Source organism: Oryctolagus cuniculus, chromosome 2 (genome assembly GCF_964237555.1).
Source record: "Oryctolagus cuniculus chromosome 2, mOryCun1.1, whole genome shotgun sequence".
Taxonomy (NCBI): domain Eukaryota; kingdom Metazoa; phylum Chordata; class Mammalia; order Lagomorpha; family Leporidae; genus Oryctolagus; species Oryctolagus cuniculus.
Genome location: NC_091433.1, coordinates 128479831 through 128502631, shown reverse-complemented (window position 1 = coordinate 128502631; position 22801 = coordinate 128479831). Strand labels below are relative to the sequence as shown.

The window sequence follows — 22801 nt, the reverse complement described above, 5'->3', positions numbered from 1 at the left end:
GCTCCCTGTTATGGCCTGGGAAAGCAGTAGAGGATGGTCTGAGCACTTGGGCACCTGCACCCATTTAAGAGACCCGGAAGAAGCGCCTGGCTCCTCACTTCTGATGGGCTCAGCTCCACCTGTTGTGACCATCTTGGGAGTGAACCCGCTGATGGAAGACCTTTCTCTCTCTCTCTCCCTCTCGTTGTCTGTAACTCTACCTCTCAAATAAATAAAATCTTCAAAAAAAAGAGAAGATAATAAATAGTGAAAATGCATCATTTCCTAGTTATTTTACTATTACCTCTTGAGGTTATTCACATCTACAGTGTCTGTATGGCAGAAATGCTGTGTGTGTGTGTGCATGTGTGTGTGTGCACGCATGTATCTGTGCTACTCAGCACCTCCTTTCAACTCCTTGCCCAGGATGTCATGTCGGAAATTGGCCATGGTGCGCTGGTTCGAGACCCGGCTGCTCCACTTCTGATCAGCTCTCTGCTGTGTCCTGGGAAAGCAGTGGAAGATGGCCCAAGTCCTTGGGCCCCTGCACCCAAGTGGGGGACCCAGAAGAAGCTCCTGGCTCCTGGCTTTGGATCAGTGCAGCTCCGACCGTTGCAGCCAACTGGGGAGTGAACCAGGGGATGGAAGGCCTCTCTCTCTCTCTCTCTCTCTCTCTGTGTGTGTGTGTGTGTGTGTGTAACTGTGACTTTCAAGCAAAATAAATAAATAATAATAATAAAAATAAATTGGCCTTGGTGGGAACATTTGCACAACAGAAAATTGGACAGAAACATTCAACAGAAACAATTGGACAATACAAAGCAGGGCTGCTTCCCTCCCAACCGAAGCTTTTGTTAATCATTTACCAGCAAGCCTCTGATTTGGCATAGAGATTTCCCAACTTTTTCCCTTTGCTTATATCTGTACTTCCTAACTAGGAAGTAGATCTTTGGGGAAGTGGTTGTGGACCACCTAGGATTAACATGATCTGGTGTCTACACAATCCCCCACTCTGGACAACCTCGGTCGGGTGAGCTCTGGCCCCTTTGGGGCAGCTGGAGGACCTTTATCCTCCCTCCTGCTTTTTCACAGCTCAGGGGTAGACACTCGGCCTCTGCCAACTATGTGGAATTCTCCCAACTGGACTTTGAATCCTGAGAGAGTACAGGCAAGACCCAAGGAGAGTTCACAATATGCTCATTGCACCTGCAGCCCCTGAGGAGTGGGTGGTGGAGCCAGCATGAATGCCTTATCAGCAAGTTTTTGTGCCATGACCTCAGCAAACCTTAGCTATATGTTCTGCTGCCTGGACTGCCTCGGTTCCAATCTTTATCCAGGGAAAGTGCAAGGTGAGTCTAGAACTTAGGAAATGCTGGAAAGCAGAAAATTATTAAAGGAGTGGTGAAGGCATGTCAAAAGGATACAGAAGTCAACCTAAAGGGATGCCCACTGATCAAATATGGCACTAGCTTGAGCAAAAATAATAATAATAATAATAATAATGACAGCAGTGGCAACACACTGATCGAAATAGGAAACCATATTAATACAAAAATATTTTAAAATAAATATGTAAAGAGAAGGCTGTTCTTTATAGGAGTTTGTTTAATTAATACATGTAAATGCAATCATGGAATTAAGGATCACCATGAGGTAATTGTTATAGTAGAGTTGATTCATACGGTACTCATCAATGGTTACAAAGACTGGTGGGTGGAAATTCGATAGGAAACGGGATGATTCAGTTATTTTCCCAGAAAATATTTATATTTACAAAGGAAAAAGAGGGGAGAAAACTGGCAGACACCATCTTAACCAGGTGATCCAGGTTAACCTCATGAGTGTTGGCTGTCGTCTTGTGCCTACTGAAGTGATACACTGAGAAGACAGCATCATTTTTGTGCGTTTGGTGATCCTGCCAAGAATTTACAAGTCTAGACCTGAGGGAACACCAGACAGACTCAGGTTGAGGAACATGTTGCAGAATCAAAGACCCGCACTCCTCGAAACGGTCAAGGTCATGAAAGATAGGATAAAAGTGAGGAAATGTTCCAGATGAAAGAAACTTGATAAATAAATTGAATGTGTGATCCTGGATTTGGATCCTGGACTAGAAGGAGAAAGCGATCATTGCACAGTTGGTGAAATGTGTAGATGAGATGGCGGCGTCTCCTCAAGGTCTGTTTCCTGGTTATAGGGGCGTAGGAATATCATAGCACAAGACCCTGATTCAGAGAAATGCAAGGATCTTCAACAAATTTCACGGAGGGGTGGGCATTTGGCACAGCAGTTAAGTCACTGCTTAGGATGCCCACATTCCCTGTTGGACTGCTTGTTGTTTTTCCAATCTAGCTTCTCACCTTTGCACATTCTGGGAGGCAGCAGATGATGGCTCAAGTACCCGAGTCCCTCAAGCACTCCTAGTCACCTGGGAGACCCGGACTGAGATCCTGGCTCCTGGCTTCATACTGACCCAGTCCTGGCTATTATGGGCATTTGAAGAACAAACCAGTGGATGGAAGATTTCTCCTCATTTGTCTGTCTGTCTTCCTCTTTTTCTTTTCTTCTTTTTCTCTTCCTTTCAAATAAAATTAAAGCAAATAAATAATCCATGGGTAGATATATTATGAAAAAGCTGCATGGGTTTCAAAACTTTTTGTACCAAAATAAATGTACACTTAAATTCCATTTTTTTCTATGAACTTTTTTTAAAAAGATTTATTTATTTATTTAAAGTCAGAATTACACAGAGAAAAGGAGAGGCAGAGAGAGAGAGAGAGAGAGGTCTTCCATCTGCTGGTTCACTCCCCAGTTGGCTGCAATGGCCAGAACTGTGCCTATCTGAAACTAGGAGCCAGGAGCTTCTTCTGGGTCTCCCACACAGGTGCAGGCATCCAAGGACTTGCGTCATTTTCTACTGCTTTCCCAGGCCATAGCAGAGAGCTGGATCAGAAGTGGAGCATCTGGGATTCGAACTAGTGCCCATATGGGATGCCGGCACTGCAGGCAGTGGTTTTACTCGCTATGCCACAGAGTCGGCTCCTCTATGAACTTTTTGAAGTCCATTCATTCACACTGAAATATTTAGGGTTGTATCATGTCAACAACTTCCTCTCAAATTGATCAAAATAATTATGAGTAACACAGAATTTGATCTAAGGGTAAGGAAGTTCTTGTACTCTTCTTGCAGTTTTTCTGTAAATTTGAAATTTTTTTTCAAAATTTTTTAAAATAAGGCTAAGGACTCTTTTAGAGAGAAGAGTTTCTCTCAGACTACAAACATGCTCAAATCTATCCCACTCCAAACAAAGAAAAGATAAAAACAAGACAAAATTAATAAAGGCAGTTGTCACTTATTGTCACTACTTCCTCCCTGTCCGGCATCAGGATGTAGAGGAAACACCACTGGGTCCAGTGTCAGGAAGCCTCTGTGTGGGGCTCGCTCTGCCACTCCCTGCTTATGTGACTTTGGTCAAAACATTTCATCTCTCTGAGCCTCAGTCTCCTTGTTTATAAGATGGGAACAGCAAAATCTCCCGTCCAGAGCTGCTGTGAAGGTCAAGGGGGAGGAGGGACATGAAAGCAGGTTCTAATCTCTAGCATGTTCTACAAATAGTAACTGCAAGTGCGCCCTCACATTAACTCCTGGCGGTGCAGAAGCGCTGCCTTCCCACCCTGACACTCGTCCTTTCTGTGGAGCTCTGCCCCCTGCAGAGCCGGACAGAGCTGATCATGGCCCTGGTCTGCCGCCAGCCTCTGCCTCTCTCAACCTCCTTTTTGTTGTTGTTTAGAGATGTATTTATTTATATAAAAGGCAGTTACAGAGAGAGAGGGAGACACCCCCCCACACACACACACGATGCGGGTGGGGTGGGGTGGGTGTCTTCCATCGCTGGTTCACTCCTCAAATGGCTGTAATAGCCATAGCTGGGCCGATCTGAAGCCAGAAGCCGGGAGCTTCTTCTGGGTCTCCCACCTAGGTGCACTTGGGCCATCTTCCGCTGCTTTCTCAGGCACATTAGCAGGGAGCTGGATGGGAAGTGGAAAAGCCAGGACTTGAATTGTCGTCCATATGGGATATCGCCATTGCAGGCAGCAGCTTATCCACTATGCCATAATGCAGGCCCCTTGACCTCCTTTTTTCTTTTATTTTAAAAGTCAGAGCCACAGACTGTCTATAAGAGAGAAGGAGAAACCAAGAAAGAGAGATCTTCCTTCTGCTGGTTCACTCTCCAGTTGGCTTTAACAGCCAGGGCCCCAAGGACTTGCGTCATTTTCTACTGCTTTCCCAGGCCATAGTAGAGAGCTGGATCAGAAGTGGAGCATCTGGGATTGGTCAGGCCAAGCCAGGAGCCAGGAGCTTTTTCTAGGTCTCCCATGTGAGTGTCATGAACCCAAGCACTTGGGTCTTCTTCTGATACTTTTCTCAGGCCTTTAGCAGGGAGCTGGATTGGAAGTGGAGCAGCCAGGATTTGAATTGGTGCCCACATGGGATACCGGTGTTGTAGGCGGTGGCTTTACCAGCTATGCCAGGACACTGACCCCAGACTTCCTTTTTTCAACCTGCCTGGGGTCTCTGCCTGCCTATCCAAGACAGGAACTCAGTTAGTGTTGTTCCTGGTCTCCTTCCTCTTCATCAACTTGCTCTTCCTTTGGGGACCCCCCTGCCCCCCATTGTGCTGATGACATCCCCACTCACACCTTGGTACTGACTTCTCTCAGCTATTCTAGTTCCACCTGGGTACTGGGTACTCCCTTCTTACTTGCTTCTCTTCTTATAGTGTTTCTCTCTCTCTCTCTCTCTCTCTCTCTCTCTATATATATATATATATATATATATATATTATATATATACACATATATATATAATATATAAAACCATCTTCCTTCTAAATAAGGTTAGGAAGCTTAAAGTCATTTATTATTATTTGCTAGAAACATCTCTCAAGGGCATGATGGTGCCCTAAGGACTTTGTATTCTTGAATTGCTTTATTCCTTGAAAGAGCCCCATGAGTTAGATCCTACTTTACTCTACCTTACAAAGCTGGAATCTGAGTTAGAAAGCTTTAATTGGGGCCAGTGCTGTGGCACGGTGGATAAAGCCGCTGTCTGCGACATGGGCGACCTACATGAGTGCTGTTTGGAGTCCCAGGTGTTCCACTCCTGATCCAGGTCCCTGCTAGTGCACCTGGGGAAGCAGTGGAAGATGCCCTAGTTTTTGGTTCTCTTTACCCATGTGGGAGACCTGGAAGAAGCTCCTGGCTCCTGGCTTCTGGCTTTGGCCTGGTCAGGCCCCCGCCCATTGCAGCCATTTGGGGAAGCGAAGTAGTGGATGGAAGATCTCTCTCTTTCTCTGTACTCTGTCTTTCAAACAAACAAATAAATCTTAAAGAAAAAGAAAAAAAGCTTAAATAACTTTGAGCCCAATGTTGCATAACTAATAAGTGGGATTTGATAGTAGGCTTGTCTGACTTCAAAATCCATTTTTAATCATTATCACTAGACTACTTCTTCATGAATTCTCATATATAACTGTTAATTATTTTTAGATGTATTATTTATTTTATTTATTTGAAAAGCACAGAAAGAGAGAGAAAGAGAGACATGGACACTCCCCAAATGCTTTCAACAGCCAGGAGTGGGCCTGGTTGAAGCCAGTAACTGAAGTTCCATCTTCCATATGGATGGCAGGGACCCAATCTATGTGAGTCATCACTTGCTGCCTCCCAGGGTGTGCATTAACAGGAAGCTAGAACTGAAGTGGAGATGGAATTGGAACCCAGGTACACTAATATGGGATGTGGGCATCCCAATGCCTGGGCCAAACGCCTGCCATGCTCCTTAACTCCTGATAAGCTTATAACTGAAATGTCTCTGGAATCAATTCTTTCCTTTCTTTATCCACATGGTCTTCTCATTTATAATTAGATATATTGTGTAGGTTTTTTTTTTTTTTAATGTGACACATATTGGCTTGTGAAAAAATTCATTACAGACCTAGATAGTGAAGGTTCCCTAACCTCATTTCCTAAAAACAATCCCTACATCCCTCCTTTTTTCCTGTGTATACACTAGCAAAGACTGCCTTTTAATGCAGAAACAGGGGCCGGCACTGTGGCTTAGCGGGTAAAGCTGCTGCCTGCAGTGCCGCCATCCCATATGGGCACAGGTTTGTGTCCCGGCTGCTCCACTTCTGATCCAGCTCTCTGCTATGGCCTGGGAAAGCAGTAGAAAATGGCCCAAGTCCTTGGGCCCCTGCACTCACGTGGGAGACCTGGGAGAAGCTTCTGGCTTCAAATGGGCGCAGCTCTGGCTATTGTAGCCATTTGGGGAGTGAACCAACGGATGGAAGACCTCTCTCTCATCTGCCTCTGCCACTCTGTAACTCTGCCTTTCAAATAAATAAATAAATAAATCTTTAAAAAATAAAATAAAACGGAAACACATCATCTTGAGACTTGTCCTTTTTTATCAGCATGTACAGATTTGGCATTTGTGCGTTTTAATTAGGTAAAACATACATATGTTTTTTACAAAACTCAATAGACACAGGAGGGCATTTACCCAAAAATACCCACCCTCCCCTCTTGTTCACCAGCCACCCACTGGCAATTGAGGTCAGGAGTTTCACCAGTTCCGTGGTTAGCCTTCTAGAGTCCTGTGTCTTTTAATAGCTCCGCAGCCTCCTACGGTATGGGTATACCGAAGTTATTTTGGTGTCCCATTAGACACTTGGATAGTTTCCAGCGCTCACGAGGAAACCACATTCCGTGCTGATCTTATCATTTCATCACTCAACTCTTCCTAGCAACACGGTGTTCCAAATTGCAGAGCTGCACCATCACTCATTTATCCATTTCCCTACTGATGAGAATTTAGGTTTCAATAACTATCAATTGCCTTGCTCATAGTGCACTTGCCGCCGCTGGACACTGCTGTCATTTTGCTGGTGCTATCCTTTCTGATGTACTTTTCCACCGAACTGAGAGATCCTCTGGGGCGGAGGGGCTGCTCATACCCACCCTCGTATCCTCTTAATCTCAAAGTCTTGGACTTGGTCCCAAGTATAACGGTGGCCAAGCTCGACCGTAACAAGGGACTGGCGCGCGCTGGTTCTGGGAGGCACAGCCAGGGGAAACTACGACCTTTGGGAAGGGCCCGGAACGTTCGTCGTTAACTGCCACTGTTTCTCAGGGAGCGTTTTGGCCAAAGGCGTGCCCCGCACAAGCATGGCTGCCACCGGAAGTAGCCGGTTATTTTGCTGGAACCAGTTCTTCCGCGGGGCGGAAAAGGTATGTCTGCTTATGTCCCGACCATTTCCAGTCCCCTTGCCTTGCAGGACCCCATGAGTAAGCTGTGGCGGCGCGGAAGCACTTCTGGGGCCATGGAGGTCCCCGAGCCGGGTAAGCACGGGTCGATCAAGCCATCTGGGCCTTCTCAGAAAACAGTCCTTTTCTCCCCGGGAGCTTGCTCAGTACGGGTGGGGAGGAGCTGGCGGTGCCGTTGTTATGGTAACAGGGAGGCCCGCGGGAGTATTAAGTTAGGGCTTCCCTTCCACGCCCCGGCCGAACCCCGCTGACCGGCCCTCCTTCCGCAGGGGAAGCCCTGGAGTTGAGCCTGGCCGGAGCTCATGGCCACAGCGTGCACAAGAAAAAGCACAAGAAGCACAAAAAGAAACATAAGAAGAAACACCACCAGGAGGAGGAGGCTGGACCCACTCAGCCGTCACCTGCCAAGCCCCAGCTCAAACTCAAAATCAAGCTGGGCGGGCAAATCCTGGGCACCAAGAGGTGAGATCAAGGGGGTCGAGGTTTTACCGGGGGAACTCGAAGAGCAGCCAAAGAAGTTAGAAGCTGGCTGGGGTTTTCTCGAGGACCGAGAATGGACATTGTGACTTCAGGGCCCACGTTAAGGCAGCAAGAACCCGGGAGGGCAGGAACTGCTGATGTAGCGCCGGGCCAGAGGAAGAGACGCTCCGTTTACAGACTAGCGTTGCTTCTCTGCAGTGTTCCCACCTTCACCGTGATCCCCGAAGGCCCACGCTCGCCCTCTCCCCTTATGGTCGTGGATAATGAAGAGGAGCCCATGGAAGGAGTGCCCCTGGAGCAGTACCGTGCCTGGCTGGGTGAGAAGGGCCTGGAGCTGGGGAAATGGACTCTTTCTCCTTACACCCGGCTAAGGGAGCAGGGTTGGCTCTGAAGTGGGTGAGAAGTGCCCCATCTGATGAATTCTACTTCCTGTTCTCCAACTCTCCTCTCCAGATGAAGACAGTAATCTGTCTCCCTCCCCGCTTCGGGACCTGTCCGGGGGATTAGGAGGGCAGGAGGAAGAGGAGGAGCAGAGGTGGCTGGATGCCCTGGAGAAGGGGGAGCTGGATGACAATGGAGACCTCAAGAAAGAAATCAATGAGCGACTGCTCACCGCTCGACAGGTAACTCGCTTTATGTTTCATTTGCTCACCAAACACAAGTGCATGGTAAATGGAACTAAAAGGTAAGTTTATTTAGTGCAAAGAGTTTTTTTTTTAATCTGTCCACAGTTTTTTCATAATATGCATTTTCCATGAACTTTTTGAGGAGCCCTTGAATGTTTTGAGAACTTTTCATGTCCCCAGAACTTTTCAAGGGAGTGAGTGGGGATATCTATGGTGGAGACATTGGTTTCTTTTTTTTTTTTTTTTTTTTTTTTAAGATTTATTTATTTGAAAGGCAGAATTAGAGAGAGGGAGAGTTCTTCCATCCACTAGTTCACTCCCCAAATGGCTGCAATGGCCAGGACTGGGCCAGGCTGAAGCCAGGAACTAGGAGCTTAATCTGGGTCTCCCACATGGGTGCAGGGGCCCAAGCATCAGGGCCATCCTCCACTGCTTTCCCAGGCACATTAGCAGGGAGCTGGATCAAAAGTGGAGGAGCAGCCAGGAATCAAACCAGCCACAATGCCAGCCCCTTGACTTTTTTTTTTTTTTTTTAAGAGATTATTTGTTTATTTGAAAGGCAGAGTTACAGAGAGCCAGAGAGAGAGAGGTCTTCCATCCTCTGGTTCACTCCCCAAATGGCTACAATAGCCAGAGCTGGGCTGATCTGAAGCCAGGAGGCTGGAGCTGCTTCCAGGTCTCCAATATGGGTGCAGGGGCCCAAGGACTTGGGCCATCTTCTGCTACTTTCCCAGGCCATAGCAGAGAGCTGGATCGGAAGTGGAACAGCTGGGACTCGGAACTGGTGGCTTTGCCTGGCTTCACTTGCCTCTCTCTTTCTTTCTTTCTTTCTTTCTTTCTTTCTTTCTTTCTTTCTTTCTTTCTTTCTTCTCTTTCTTTTTTTCCCTTCCTTCCTTCCTCTCTCTCTCCTCTCTTTCTTTCTTTCCTTCCTTCCTTCTTTCTTTCTCTTTCTCTCTTTCTTTCTTATTTTGAAAGAGTTACCACCTACACCACAATGCTGAAACGGAGACCTTGGTTTCTATTCTCAGGGAGCTGGTATTCTAGTGTGAATGTTTGGTGGTGGTGGTGGGGAAAACAATTAAATCAATGATTTTAAAAGCTGTGTGGCTGGGACCAGTGCTGTGGCATAACAGGGTAAGCTTCTGTCTGTGATGCTGGCATCCAAATGGGTGCCAGTTGAAGACCTGGCTGCTCTGTTTCCAATCCAGCTCCCTGCTAATGTGCCTGAGAAGGCAGTGGAGGATGACCCAAGTGCTTGGATCCCTGCACCCATGTAGGAGACCAGGAAAAAGCTTCAGGCTCCTAGGTTTGGCCCTGACTGTTGCGGTCATTGGGGGAGTGAACCAGTGGATGGAAGACCTCTCTCTCTGTTTCTCCATCTCTCTAACTCTGCCTTTTAAATAATAATCTTTAAAAAAAAAGTTTTTTTTTTAAAGATGTGTGGTTTACAAGAACCAAAAAATAGGGTGATGAGAGAGCTTTTTGGAGACATGACCTTTCCAGTCCCAGAGGAGCTTTGAGATGGGCTGGCAGGCATAAAGGACTAGAGCATGCCATGTGGGGTGAAGGAGAAAGGGTGGCTGTCACTGAAGGGCTGTCGGCAGAGAAGTGACATATTTGATTTACATTTGGTAGATGACTTTGCCCTTAGCCTGGACAGCAAGTCTTAGTGGGGATGAGGGCTAGACACAGGGAGGCCAGCTTGGGGGCTGTTGAAGCAGTCAGCTAGAAAAGATAGTGGCTTGAACCAAGATGAAAGTGCTGGGGATGGAGAAAACCCGCGGAATGGCGGCTGTCTTTAGGAAGCAGATACTTGTTGGGAGGAAGATGGGAAAAAAAGGAATGAAGAGTAACCCTGAATTTTGGCGGTGATCCCATTGATGCTGTCTGTCGAGATTAAACAACGACGAACCCCTAGAGCAGGTGGTGCAGGACAGGCAGGTTGCGTTACCGATAGCTTCCCCTGTGGGAAGCAAGGGCCTGACGGTGAATGTCTGGAGAGCTGGGAGGAGGCAGTACTAAGGGGCCCTGCAGCGGGTGCGCACGCATACCCCTTCTCCCAAGCCCTGCGCTCTGCGAGACCCTGCCTGCCCCGGCCGCCTGCATTTTCAGACAGTCCTCCCTTTGCTGTCTCCCCAGCGAGCGCTGCTCCAGAAGGCTCGGAGCCAGCCCTCCCCGACGTTGCCGCTGCCGGTGGCGGGGGGCTGCCCGGCCCCCGCCCTCACCGAGGAGATGCTGCTGAAGCGCGAGGAGCGGGCGCGGAAGCGGCGGCTGCAGGCGGCGCGGCGGGCTGAGGAGCACAAGAATCAGACCATCGAGCGCCTCACCAAGACCGCGGCGCCCAGCGGCCGGGGCGGCCGTGGGGCCGCGAGGGGCGAGCGGAGGGGCGGGCGCGCCGCAGCCCCTGCCCCCATGGTGCGCTACAGCAGCGGAGCTCAGGGGTCCACCCTGTCCTTCCCCGCTGGCGTCCCCGCTCCCGCAGCACTGTCCCAGCGGCCAGCCCCCTCGGGCCCTCCTCCACGCTGCTCCGTTCCCGGTTGCCCGCACCCACGCCGCTACGCCTGCTCCCGCACGGGCCAAGCACTCTGCAGCCTTCAGTGCTACCGCATCAACCTGCAGATGCGGCTGGGGGGGCCCGAGGGCCCCGGATCCCCCCTTTTGGCTACTTGAGACTCACCTAACCCGGACTCTGCACCCTCTCCCGCGCCCTCTTTGCAGTGTCTTCCCCACCCTATTAAATTTCATCCAGCGCCTCAGCTTGTACAGAATTGGGGGGAGTGGGATCTGAGCAGACCACTCTCCCGTTCACACATCTGGCCCCCACCGGAGACTGCGTAGACGCCCGGAACTTGGAAACCAGCAGACCCGCAGTCTGCCCCCAGACTCCGGCACTTATGGGACCCCGCCCCTTCCAGCCGGCACTAGCCGGATTACCTGGCATGGTCCGGCATTTGGTGTCACCCTGAAAATATGGCTCAGACCAATCAGTGGAAACTTTGCTTTTCTGGACGAGCATTCATTGGTTAATAAGTCAGAGCCCGTTCTGTTGTCTATATTGGCCACTGTCGCTGTCAGTCAAGGCTGTGGGTCGAACCTTGCCCCTCTCTTTGTCTGTACAAGCTCTTGTTGTCTGGGAGAGCGGCAGAGGTGCTGTTGCAGATTGGTTACAGGGAGAAACCCCTGGTCTCTTCCTATTGGTCCGTCCATCGAAGGGAGATGCTGATTGGTAGGACGGAGCAACCTGGATGCTAGTTGGCGGAGCCCTCTCCGGATGGAACCTCCGGCCGGGGAGTGATGGTGGCGGCAGCGAAGATGGGCCGGGCAGGGACGATGGAGGTGGCGGCAGAGGTGGCAGGGGCGGGGCGGCTGGCGGTAGAGGAGGCTGTGGTCTTCAGGGGGCTGTAGGTGGAGGCATGGCTCGGGCCAGCAGCGGGAACGGCAGCGAGGAGGCCTGGGGGGCACTTCGGGCGCCGCAACAGCAGGTATCCCAACAGCTCCAAAAGCCTACCACGACAGCCATTTATTTCTCTTTCCCCTTACCTTGTCCCTTCCTTTTGGGGGTGGGGGAGGAACTCACGGGGCCAAAGGTACTGTGAAGTTCCTAAACGTAGCCCTTGCACTCTTTGTCTAAACTTTGTAACAGATGCAGTTGACTTTGCCTGCAGCCTCATAGACCCCATCCCATGGCTGCAGTGGAAGCTTGCAGTGGCTGGCTCTCCAGTGACCAGAGGCATAGTGAGGCCCCAGGGAGGCTCCCTCTGTCTTGCAACAGTTATTTGTGATGTTTTTCTATGTGCCTATTGTCACAACAGAGTCCGGCAGCGTCTTCTCTTGAGGGAGCAATTTGGAGAAGAGCTGGAACCCAGACTCGCGCCCTGGATGCCATCCTTTATCATCCACAGCATTCCCATCTGGTTGGGAGCACTGCTCTGGGTCTCACACTGCCCCTCCTCTTCCCTAGGGAGCCTGAGACCCAGGGGAGGAAAGATCCAGCTTGGGGGGTAGGGGAGAGAGCATCATGGGGGATGATGAAAGTGTTTTTGGCTTTGCAGAAGGCCTTACCTCCCTAGCCATTGTCTGACTTTGAGAGTGGCTTCCTCCACTGGGGGTGGGAGGGCAGGCTTAAGTGTGAGAGGCCTCACACTGCAGAGCTGAGATTGCCCTCTTTGTACCTCCACACTTTGTCTCGCTCTCTAGACTGATTCTTGCTATTCCAAACCCTCTTCCACACTGCCACCCCTTCAGATATTTGAATAACTCCTCTCAGCATCCCCCACCTCTCCCAGCTGAACTTGGTTCACAGGGTGGGATTGTGTATGTGCATGCAAGAGGTGGGGGCGGACCGTGCCTTGGGCTGGAATCGCCTGTCGTTCTAAGAACCTCCTTACCCCCAGCTTCGAGAGCTGTGCCCAGGAGTGAACAACCAGCCCTACCTCTGTGAGAGTGGCCACTGCTGCGGGGAGACTGGCTGCTGCACCTACTACTATGAGCTCTGGTGTGAGTCTCCGAAAGGGCTACGTCAGGTCCTCCTGCCCACACTCCCTTAGGCCGCAGAATACCAGCCTTCAGGGACGCTTCTCTGCATGGAAGGCATCTGAGTCACTCCCTCCTTGCGTCTTGCAGGGTTCTGGCTACTCTGGACTGTCCTCATCCTCTTTAGCTGCTGTTGCGCCTTCCGCCACCGACGAGCTAAACTTCGGCTGCAACAGCAGCAGCGGCAGCGCGAGATCAACTTGTTGGCCTACCACGGGGCGTGCCACGGCGCTGGGCCAGTCCCTTCGGGTTCACTGCTTGACCTTCGTGAGTGACTTGAAGCTCTGGGCCCATTACTAGGGGCCTCTAACCAGGATCCCGAATTGTCCCCACATTCCCTTTGTCCCTGGTATGAGACACTTCCTCATCCCTAGTTACCTTCCACAAACCACACTGTTCTCTCCCCTGCAGGCCTCCTCAGCGCCTTCAAACCCCCAGCCTATGAAGATGTGGTTCACCGTCCGGGCACACCGCCACCTCCTTATACTGTGGTCCCAGGCCGCCCCTTGACTGCTTCCGGAGAATGCACCTGCCGCTCCTCTGCATCCAGCTGCCCTGCCCACTGCGAGAGGACAAACGTGGAAGGTGTTTCCTCCCACCAGAGTGCCCCCCCTCTTCAGGAGGGTGAGCCTGGGGCAGGCGTGAGCCCGGCCCATACGCCCCCCTCCTGCCGCTATCGTCGCCTGACTGGGGACTCCGGGATAGAGCTCTGCCCTTGTCCTGACTCCAGCGAGGGCGAGCCACTCAAGGAGGGGAGGGCTAGTGGTACCCCATCAGATCTGGAGGACCACTCCCCTTGTGCACTACCCCCAGATAGCATACCCCAGGTCTCTCCCATGGGGCTGGCGTCCAGTGAAGGGGACATCCCGTGAACAGTTTTGGGAGGGTATGTGGTTACTTGCCCACCAGAAAACAGTCCTGGTCCCAACTCTTTTAAGTTCTCCTTGGCCCCTACCTGCCTTCTTAGAATCTGCCTCAAAGAGCTGGAGCCCTGAGAGGGGCAGTGTTGGGGGACTGTGCTAGCTCCACCCCCTCTTCCCCAAAACATACACAGGAGCCTTTGATCTCATTAAAGAGATGTGAACCAGCTGCTTGTGGATTTGGGTGGACTAGAGCTGAACTTACTGCATTGCACTTGGCCTTACTGGACTGGAAGGGGATAGGAAGAGGATAGCTAACGGTTATTGATCTCACCTTCCTAAGGACAGCAGGTCCTGAGGTTTGGACTGAGCTAACACCACTTGGTGAGGCAGTGCTGGCAAAAAGCAAGAGTTTGGCATGTTTTTTCCAATTTATTTAGAAAAATAGACTCTGAGTTCACATTCATCCCAGGGGTGTGGGATGGATGGCAGCAGACACCTGAGATGAACTGAGAGAAGTTTGAATTCTGGTGTCTAGGGGACTTGGGATCAGAAGTCAGAGAACAGGTCCCTGTGGACACAGGAGTGGCACAAGGGGTCTGGCTCTCCTCACATCCCCTAGCCCGTCAGTAGTCTTCAGCCATGGCTAGTAAGACAAGGCTGGTCCAGCCCTGGAAAGGGCGGCAGCCCATGCCCCGCCCATCCCGGTCACTGTACTGCTCCCAGAGGAAACCTGTAGCCTGGTACTGCCGCCACACATTGCCCACCACATTGGCACGGAGCTCACTGTGCAGTTTGGCAGCCCTGGCCTGGTGAGGACCCTCCAGATGCCCGTAGTGGTGGAGAGCTCCTAAGGCCAGGTAGTTGATATTCAGCCACACAGCACCCCGCCAGTAGGGAGGATCGTGCTCGGAATTGCGCTGCCCATAAAAGGAGCTGGAGGCTGCGAGGGAGCGCAGGCCATAGGGACTCCAGAGATGGCGGCTGTCGGCCAGAACGTCCAGCAGGGGCCCAAGGTGGGATGATTTGGGGTCCAGCAGTCGCAGCAGCAAGGGGAAAAGAGTGACATAGCCCAGGGCATCCACATACTGCAAGCGAGGGTGGGGCCGGCCCACCACCCGAACCAGCCCCTGAGGGGGCCTAGGCTTCAGCTGTACTGCTTTTGTGTGGTTCCCAAAGTCTGCAAAGACCCCCAGCTCAGAGGCCCAGTGTAGCTCATTCAGACTCTCTTCTGCCTCCAGTGACGCGGCCAGTGAGCCCAGCTCTGCAGCCGCCTCCATCTCCCCTAGCTGCTCTGCCAGCTGGGTCAGCACACGGGCACCCAGTGCCACCCAGCACCGCAGGTCCAGGTGCCGCTCCATTGCGGAAGGGTGTGAAGCCCTGGGGTAGTCATCCAGCCCCGAGGGCAGCGTCTTGGGGTTCAACAGGGTTGGCAAGGCTGAGTCCCGGCCCCGCCAGCGGTAGGAGAGTGGCACTGGCCCTGCCTGGCTCTGATGGAGCCATGAGAACCAGGCATACAGGCGGGGAAAGGCTCTCTGGAGGAAAGCCAAGTCGGCAGGGTCGCCACCTGAGAGCATGTGGGCTATAGGCAAAAGCAGGGTTGGGGGGTTGGCGTGGGCTGCCCGCTGCACCAGGAATTCTGGGGGCACCCGGGCTCGGGCCTCATCCCCAAGTATTTGTTCCCGCCCAATCCAGCCATCGGCATTGAGCAGCCCCAACCAGTGGCCTAGGGCCTCCCGAGTGAGGCGGGGATCCCACCGCTGCACCACCAGCTGGTGAAAGCCCTCATCCCAAAGGAAGCCTCGTGGGAAGAATGACCGCGAAGGCACTGCTGAGAAAAGGGGGACAGGTGGAAAGAGGGCTGGGTCGAGCTTGTGCTCAGACCCTTCCAGCCCCATGTCCGGCAGCACCAGCCCCTGTCCGTAGAAGTAGCCAACTCCACCCAGGAGGCCGCTGAGGGCAGCGTGACCTAAAGCCTGCTCGCCAGGGCTCAGGCCCTTCTTCCCTAGCTGGAAGGTCTTCTCAAAGCGCATTCTGAACGCGGCGGCATGGCTCTCCAGGGCCTGGGTCAGCGAGCTGCCTGCCAGTCTCTCCAGGGCTTGGTTTCCTGCTGCCTGGGCACTACCTGACTCAAACACCAACTCCAAAGAGAAGGGGACTTTCAGTGTCACCTGCTGTATCAAGAACTGGCCTTGTCCTTGCCCTCGCCCACTTGGGCTGCTATCCTCCCATTTCAGAGATGCTGGCAAGCCAAGGTAGCGTTCAGGAGGAGCCCCTGGGGGCCGATGCTGAAACCAGCTATTTAGGCGACTCTTCACCATTTCTGTCAGCAAGGCCAGTCCTGGGTTGGAGGACCAGAAGACATTGTAGCTTGAAGGGAAGATGAACAAGAAATATTATTCAGAAGGAGGTGGCAGGGACATACAGGGAAAAAACGAGGGGATCAGAAGGATGGAGCCTGAGCAATGCAGAGCACGGGAGGCCGGTGAGAGTAAACGTAACTGGTGGGAAGAAGGTCGGATGGGGGAGACGGAAGTCAGGCTGTGTCAGCATCCACACCACCCCCCGCCCACCCCACACTCTCTTCCCCTTGTTACCTGCCATACTTGGGGGCAGTATCCCCTGGGCTGGTTGGTGGCATAAGTGTAAGACGGAAGTCACCAAGTTCACTGGTATGCCCACTGATGAATTTCAACTGCCCCTTGGCCCCGACCTCTGGTAGTAGGACTTCCTTGCCATCTGTCACCACATAGAAGAACAGGGAGACCAAAGGGAGGGCAGAGGTACCTGAGGCCTGGACAAAAACAAAACCCTGGCATTAGACTGCCATTCTTTCTCAAGAATCAGCCTTAGTGAGGGAAAGGGATGCCAGGCAGGAGTAACATAAATGGTAAACATCTGGCAGTACTGAGGGTAAGCAGTACACCCAGTAACATGGCATAAAGAACCTTGCATGGGGCTCTGGCGAATAATGAGAGTCCTTTTGTGCGATGTCCTAAGAACTCTGCACAGATCATTTCGTTTCATGCTTATCACCCTGTGCGTTAGATGCTGCTTTTATGTCCACTTTAGAAATGAGAAAACCAAGGCTTAGAGATGTTCGTGCAGGCAGGTGTGTAAGGGGAGTCAAAGCAGGAAGCCAGACTCAGAGCCCCTGCTGTCAGCCCCCACTTCGTACTGCATTTGCTGGTAGGAGGGGAAGGTAGGAGTCTGGACGAGGGAAGGGTGCCCTGGGGCCCTGACCTGAGGCTCTACAGTCACTCTCCAGCTCCAGTCCCCTCCGTGCTGACCCCCAGGCCTCTTGACGAACTCAGTGGTGAGCCTTAAGGCCCCATCCTGGATGTGTTGCCGCCCGAAGGAGAGGCCGTCATGGAACTCCCAGCCAAAGGGACCCACGCCGTCCCCCTGCTCACACGTGTGCCTGAGCTTAGGGGTCCCCGGGGTGGCGCCCTGCTGCGCCCACATCAGTCCTAGGGGTAGAATGGCCATGTAAGTCAAGGAGAGGGCAGGGGCCTGTCCCTCTGGGTGTCCGAGAACTTCAGGGGCATCCCTCTTCATAACCTCTCCTGATCCATTCCTCCCCGGCCTTGCCCTGGCATGAAGCTGGGGCGCCCACAGTAAAAGTCCGCCGGCCTGCCCGCCCGCCCCGGGGCCCGGTTACCGGTGAGGAGGGGTTGCGGGCTGCGAGTCTTCATGCCGAAGTAGACGTGAGGGCGGTAAGTGCCCCAGAAGAGATCCGGGGCTACAGCGGGACTGGAGGAGTCAGGGGGCAGCGCTGGGGGCGCGGAGTGCAGCGTGACCGCCCGTCGCGCACGGTACCACGTCAGCATCCAGCGCCCCGAAAGTCCCAGAGCCAGAAACAGGACCACGATGGCCAGAGCTGCTCGCCCTGGAGCGCCTTGGGACCCGCCGCCCCGTCTCGCGGGGCCGCCCCGAGCCGCCCTCTCGACTGTACGCGTTCCCTCCGCCTGCGCTGCGCGCCGCCGCCGCTCGCCCCGAGCCATCCTACCACAGAGGCCGGCGTCGCAGGAGCTCGAAGAGGCGTCAGTGGGGCCCAGGCCTTGCCTCCCCGCTCCAGCTCGTGCCCCGCGCCGCTGGGACCACAGTCCCTCCAGCCGCACCTGCCAGCCCGCGCCCCCAGCTCTATGTCCGCCTTCCGCCGGAAGTCCCGCCCCGCCACGTCAGGCTGAGTCTGGGATCTCGGAGCCGCGCTCTCGGCGTGGCGAGAGCTTCGTCACCAGAACGGGTCGCCGGAGTTCGCAGAGCAGTAGGGAAAACCTACCTCGCATCGAACTGCTTGTTTTAACGACTGCATATTTAGACACTGTCCTAAGTAGTTTACATTTAACTGCCCCGCGCCAGATGAAAACGTATGGCCTGGAAAGTAAATCGGAGTTACTGGGTCCGGCCATGTCTGAATCCGCGCTCTGCGGTGCCCCACCGGGGAGCCTGAGGTTTGTTTCCAGATGTCTGCAGGTGGCCCTGTGACTTCAAACAAGTCTTATCGCCACTCGGCCTACAATTCCTTATCTGGATGAACCCTGGAAGGACCATAAGGGTGGCACACGTGCTTACAGAAGGCAGTTTCCCCCTTACATCCCAGGAAGCGAAAGAACTTGGGGGAAAAGATGGTTTATGTCCAGACCGGAGCCGGGTACTGAAAGGAAGTAGCATCTGCGCCTCAGGTTTGCAGCTGGAAGACTCACGATTACATCTGGTGATAGCTCCTCATTACAACTTAGTTACTTATTTCTCAGCAACAGCCCAATGTAAAAAGCATTTTCATAAAGAAGTCCATGCCATTGTTTAAAAATAAAAAACCTTATGCCTCTCTAGGTATTAAAACACAGCCCATCGAAATTCATTGTATAAAAGCTCATTTAACCCACCCACTTGTATTTCACTATGACTTTAGGCCCATTCTCCACTGGTAGTTTTTTCTCATTTAACAATCACCTTCTAGCCAAATTCAATGGTCAGACCTGTTTTGTTTTTTGCTACTATTCAGTTTAGCCACCTTGAACGTTAGCGATTGTACTAATCATGAACTGCGTAGCATTTGTCGTGATAGACTTTGCTGCTGAAGTGCAAGAATAATTTTTAATGTCTTAATGATCGGTGCTGCTAACTCGCATGATTTCAGAATACATACCATCAGAATGGGGGATTGTTATTTTACCCTAGACGTCATTCCTTTAAAAAGCTACATGCATTCAAGATGCATTTATGGCTCAAATGAAAGCAAATAAGGTTTTATTTGAAATCGTGCCAAAGCAGGTTGTAGAATAGTGTAGAATAGGAATTGCCCCAGTCTTTTTGTAGAACCAGAAAACAAAGTGTTGTCTTTTAGGGTAAAATTTGTACCAAAATATATTTATTTTTCTCATTTCAAATCAGGAGTTAAGCATCTTTCCTTTCAAGAGGCAGGTCTGAAATATTTTTATTTTATTTTATTTTTATTTTTTGACAGGCAGAGTGGATAGTGAGAGAGAGAGAGAGAGAAAGGTCTTCCTTTTGCCGTTGGTTCACCCTCCAATGGCTGCTGCGGCCGGCGCACCATGCTGATCTGATGGCAGGAGCCAGGTACTTCTGGTCTCCCATGCGGGTGCAGGGCCCAAGGACTTGGGCCATCCTCCACTGCACTCCCTGGCCACAGCAGAGAGCTGGCCTGGAAGAGGGGCAACCGGGACAGAATCCGGTGCCCCGACCGGGACTAGAACCCGGTGTGCCGGTGCCGCAAGGCGGAGGATTAGCCTAGTGAGCCGCGGCGCCGGCCTGAAATATTTTTCCATTAAGATTTTGTGAAATCAATTTATTCTTGGGCCACTTTTGTAGATGTAATTGCAATTTGGCCTGTGTGAAGTCCTTTAAAAGATGTAATGACATCATTTGAGCTATTTTATTGCTAAAATCAGATCTTTTCAGTTACCACAAAAGTCTGTTTAGGAGAACCAGCTTCATACTTCACACAATGCAGTCAGTCACCCATAATCCCTCCCCAAGGTGTTTGTTTACTGGTGTATTCTGCTCGGGCAGATGTTTCCCTCTTCAGTGTATGTGCTGCATACAAATAAATGTGTTCTGCATCTTTTCATCTTGCTGATAAATATTTTTACAAATGTGTTTCCAAGGAATAATGATTATTCTTGCCTTTTTTGGAGAAAAAAAAAGTGTCACAGCACTTATTACATACTGACTTTCATTATTCTTTGTATTCCAGTACTGACAGTTGTAGGTAGAGGACAGGTGCTAAATATACGCTGTGCTGTAGTGGATAAAGCCACTACTGGCAGTGCTGGCACCCTACATGGGCACCAGTTGAGTCCCGGCTGCTCCACTTCCAATCCAATCCTCTGTTTATGGCCTAGAAGATGGCCCAAGTCCTTGGGCCCCTGCACCCACATAGGAGACCCAGAAGAAGCTCCTGGTTCCTGGCTTTGGATTGGCCCAGCTCCAGCCATTGTGGCCATTTGGGGAATGAACCAGTGGAAAGACTTCTCTCTCTCTAATGCTGCCTTTCAAATAAATAAGTAAATCTTAAAATATGTAAATTCAAGTTTTATGGCATCATCTCTCACACAATGCAAGGTGTTGGGGACAAAGAAAACAGCTCCAACTTCAAGTTCACAATCTAGAAGCATAGCACCAGCATTCAATCCACGCTGACCCACCCTTTTTTGCACAAGAGAGAAGAGCAACTGAGACTGGCCCAAGTTAATCCTGTTAATCAAGGAGCTGGGGAACTCAAATCCAAGTTGCATTCTTTCAACTTTATAAGGCCTTGGGGCCAGCATTGTGGCACAGCAGGTAAAGCCATGCCCACAATACCAGTATTCCACACCGGTGCCGGTTCAAGTTCTGGCTGCTGCACTTCCAATCTGGCTCCCTGCTAACGGCCTGGGAAAAGCAGTGGAAGATGGCCCAAGTGTTTGGGACCCCTCCAACAATGTGGGATACCTGGAAGAAGGTCCTAACTTCTGGCTGTGGCCCAGCCCAGTGGGGAGTGAACCAGTGGATGAAAGATCTCTGTTCCTCTCTCTGGAATTTTCATATAAAATAAATCCTTAAAAAATAATAGGTAGCAGATGATAAGGCAGCAACTGTGCACCCAGCAATGCTGCAGGCACTTTACAGATACAACCTCGCTTAATCCTCTTAACAGCCCTAATGAGGTAGGCAGTAGTATTCAGTTCACCAGTAAGGAAACTGGCCCTGGGAGATTAAGCAATTTATCTAATTTATCCAGTAGCATGGCTACTTAAGGGGAGAGGCGGGCTTTTGACCCCAAACCGTCTGGCTCTTTACCACTACACTAAATTGCCTTCTGGTAGTGTCCTTTTTTTTTTTTTTTTAAAGAGGGAGGGAGGGAGAAAAGAAGTCCTTTGAACAAAGTACTCTTATAGTCAGGGAAGAGGTGTATCTAGAGATCTTTATTGCCTATCTGAGCATTGGTAACTTCTCTGAACCAATGGCTTTTGATCATTTTTCCCCAACACCAACAGTAAGAAAGAGTTCTATACTGCAACCAGCTACATGAAGGGCATCTGGCACAGTAGTTAAGATGCTTGGGACTCCCAAATCCCATACTGGAATGCCCAGGTTTGAGTCCTGGCTCCACTCTGAGTTCAGCTTCCTGTTAGTCTACACCCTGACAAGCAGCAGGTGATGGCTCAAGTTCTTGGTTCCCTGCCACCTAAAAGGGAGACTTGGATTAAGTTGTGAGCTCCTGGGGCCAGGGCTCGTGTAGTATGTTAAGCCTCTGACCGAAGCACCGACGTTCCATATGGGTGCCAGTTTGTGTCCTGGCTGCTCCTCTACCAATCCAGCTCTGCTTATGGCCTGGGAAAGCAGTAGATGGCCCAAGTACTCCACATGGGAGACCCAGAAGAAGCTCTTGGCTTCAGATTGGCCCAGCTCGGACATTGCAACAATTTAGGGAATGAACCAGCAGGAAGATCTTTCTGTCTGTAACTCTGCCTCTCAAATAAAAATAAATAAAATCTTAAAAAAAAAAAAAAAAACTACTTAAAAGTTGTGAGCTCCTGGCTCTCAGCCTAGCCCAGTCCTGGCTCTTGTAGGCATTTAAGTAGTGAACCAGCAGATGGAGGGTCTTTGTCACTGCCTTTCAAATAAAACACAAAACATATCACACACACTCACATGAGTTAACTCACATAAGTTAACATATGCAGGCTGGCGCCGCGGCTCACTAGGCTAATCCTCCGCCTTGCGGCGCCGGCACACCGGGTTCTAGTCCCGGTCGAGGCACCGGATTCTGTCCTGGTTGCCCCTCTTCCAGGCCAGCTCTCTGCTGTGGCCAGGGAGTGCAGTGGAGGATGGCCCAAGTACTTGGGCCCTGCACCCCATGGGAGACCAGGATAAGCACCTGGCTCCTGCCATCGGATCAGCGCAGTGCGCCTGCTGCAGCACACCGGCCGTGGCGGCCACTGGAGGGTGAACCAACGGCAAAGGAAGATCTTTCTGTCTCTCTCTCTCACTGTCCACTCTGCCTGTCAAAAAAAAACAAAAAAAAAAGTTAACATATGCGTGATTATATGCTTAAAGTGAGTTTCCAAAACTATTTTCCATCCCATATGCCATACACTCTGATACTTTTATTCTATTTTTTTTTTTTAAGCAGACCATGTCCCGGAAATAATTTTTTTTTTTTTTTTTTAAATCTGAAAGGTAGAGTTAGAGAGAGAAGTAGAGACAGAGATCTTCCATCCACTCCATCACCAAATGGCCACAACAGCCAGAGCTGGGTGGATCTGAAGCCAGGAGCTTCTTCCAGGTCTTCCACACAGGTGCAAGGGGCTCAAGTACTTGGGCCATCTTCTGCTGCCTCTCCAGGCATATTAGCAGTTGGATTGGAAATGGAACAGTCAGGACTCAAACTGGTGCTCATGTGGGATGCTGGCACTGCAGATAAGTGGCTTAACCTACTATGTCATGGCATCAGCCCCTATTTAACTTTTAAAGGCCGATTTCCCT

The 22801-nt window shown here is 51.2% G+C and overlaps 3 protein-coding genes across 12 annotated transcripts; 2 read left to right on the top strand and 1 right to left on the bottom strand.

Moving 5' to 3' along the window:
- The first annotated feature begins 7183 nt into the window (after positions 1-7183).
- Positions 7184-11167, top strand: INO80B (INO80 complex subunit B). The gene is made up of 5 exons (XM_008254217.4): positions 7184-7383; positions 7578-7770; positions 7987-8105; positions 8242-8411; positions 10554-11167. Exons 1-5 carry the CDS (start codon positions 7275-7277, stop codon positions 11082-11084), a joined length of 1122 nt encoding a protein of 373 aa, XP_008252439.1. The 5' UTR covers positions 7184-7274; the 3' UTR covers positions 11085-11167.
- A 19-nt stretch (positions 11168-11186) lies between these two features.
- Positions 11187-14034, top strand: WBP1 (WW domain binding protein 1). 9 transcript variants are annotated; one of them, XM_051837075.2, is made up of 5 exons: positions 11488-11750; positions 12227-12328; positions 12809-12911; positions 13038-13214; positions 13359-14034. In XM_051837075.2, exons 1-5 carry the CDS (start codon positions 11709-11711, stop codon positions 13817-13819), a joined length of 885 nt encoding a protein of 294 aa, XP_051693035.1. In that variant the 5' UTR covers positions 11488-11708; the 3' UTR covers positions 13820-14034. The 9 variants fall into 9 exon arrangements, with proteins under 9 accessions (XP_008252438.3, XP_051693035.1, XP_017196081.1 ...); XM_008254214.4 differs by having other exon boundaries at positions 11521-11896; positions 12227-12415; XM_008254215.4 differs by having other exon boundaries at positions 11523-11896.
- Positions 14035-14219: 185 nt separating this feature from the next.
- Positions 14220-17975, bottom strand: MOGS (mannosyl-oligosaccharide glucosidase). Of its 2 annotated transcripts, XM_051837038.2 has the most exons (5): positions 17817-17956; positions 17469-17560; positions 17051-17277; positions 16405-16601; positions 14220-16177 (listed from the first exon to the last, which is right to left on the bottom strand). In XM_051837038.2, the coding sequence occupies exons 2-5, from the start codon at positions 17500-17502 to the stop codon at positions 14434-14436; spliced, it is 2202 nt and encodes a 733-aa protein (XP_051692998.1). In that variant the 5' UTR covers positions 17503-17560; positions 17817-17956; the 3' UTR covers positions 14220-14433. The 2 variants fall into 2 exon arrangements, with proteins under 2 accessions (XP_051692998.1, XP_051692989.1); XM_051837029.2 differs by having other exon boundaries at positions 17469-17975.
- Between the last annotated feature and the right edge of the window lie 4826 nt (positions 17976-22801).

Coding starts and splice junctions, on each gene's coding strand:
- WBP1 (XM_008254214.4), top strand. CDS start 11,660: ATGCTAGTTGGCGGAGCCCTCTCCGGATGGAACCTCCGGCCGGGGAGT. Junction 11,897..12,226: donor TTCGGGCGCCGCAACAGCAG/GTATCCCAACAG, acceptor TTGTCACAACAG/AGTCCGGCAGCGTCTTCTCT. Junction 12,416..12,808: donor GGAAAGATCCAGCTTGGGGG/GTAGGGGAGAGA, acceptor CCTTACCCCCAG/CTTCGAGAGCTGTGCCCAGG.
- INO80B (XM_008254217.4), top strand. CDS start 7,275: ATGTCTGCTTATGTCCCGACCATTTCCAGTCCCCTTGCCTTGCAGGAC. Junction 7,384..7,577: donor CATGGAGGTCCCCGAGCCGG/GTAAGCACGGGT, acceptor CTCCTTCCGCAG/GGGAAGCCCTGGAGTTGAGC. Junction 8,412..10,553: donor GACTGCTCACCGCTCGACAG/GTAACTCGCTTT, acceptor CTGTCTCCCCAG/CGAGCGCTGCTCCAGAAGGC.
- MOGS (XM_051837029.2), bottom strand. CDS start 17,811: ATGGCTCGGGGCGAGCGGCGGCGGCGCGCAGCGCAGGCGGAGGGAACG. Junction 17,278..17,468: donor CCCGCAACCCCTCCTCACCG/GTAACCGGGCCC, acceptor TTCTACCCCTAG/GACTGATGTGGGCGCAGCAG. Junction 16,178..16,404: donor ACTGCCCCCAAGTATGGCAG/GTAACAAGGGGA, acceptor CTTCCCTTCAAG/CTACAATGTCTTCTGGTCCT.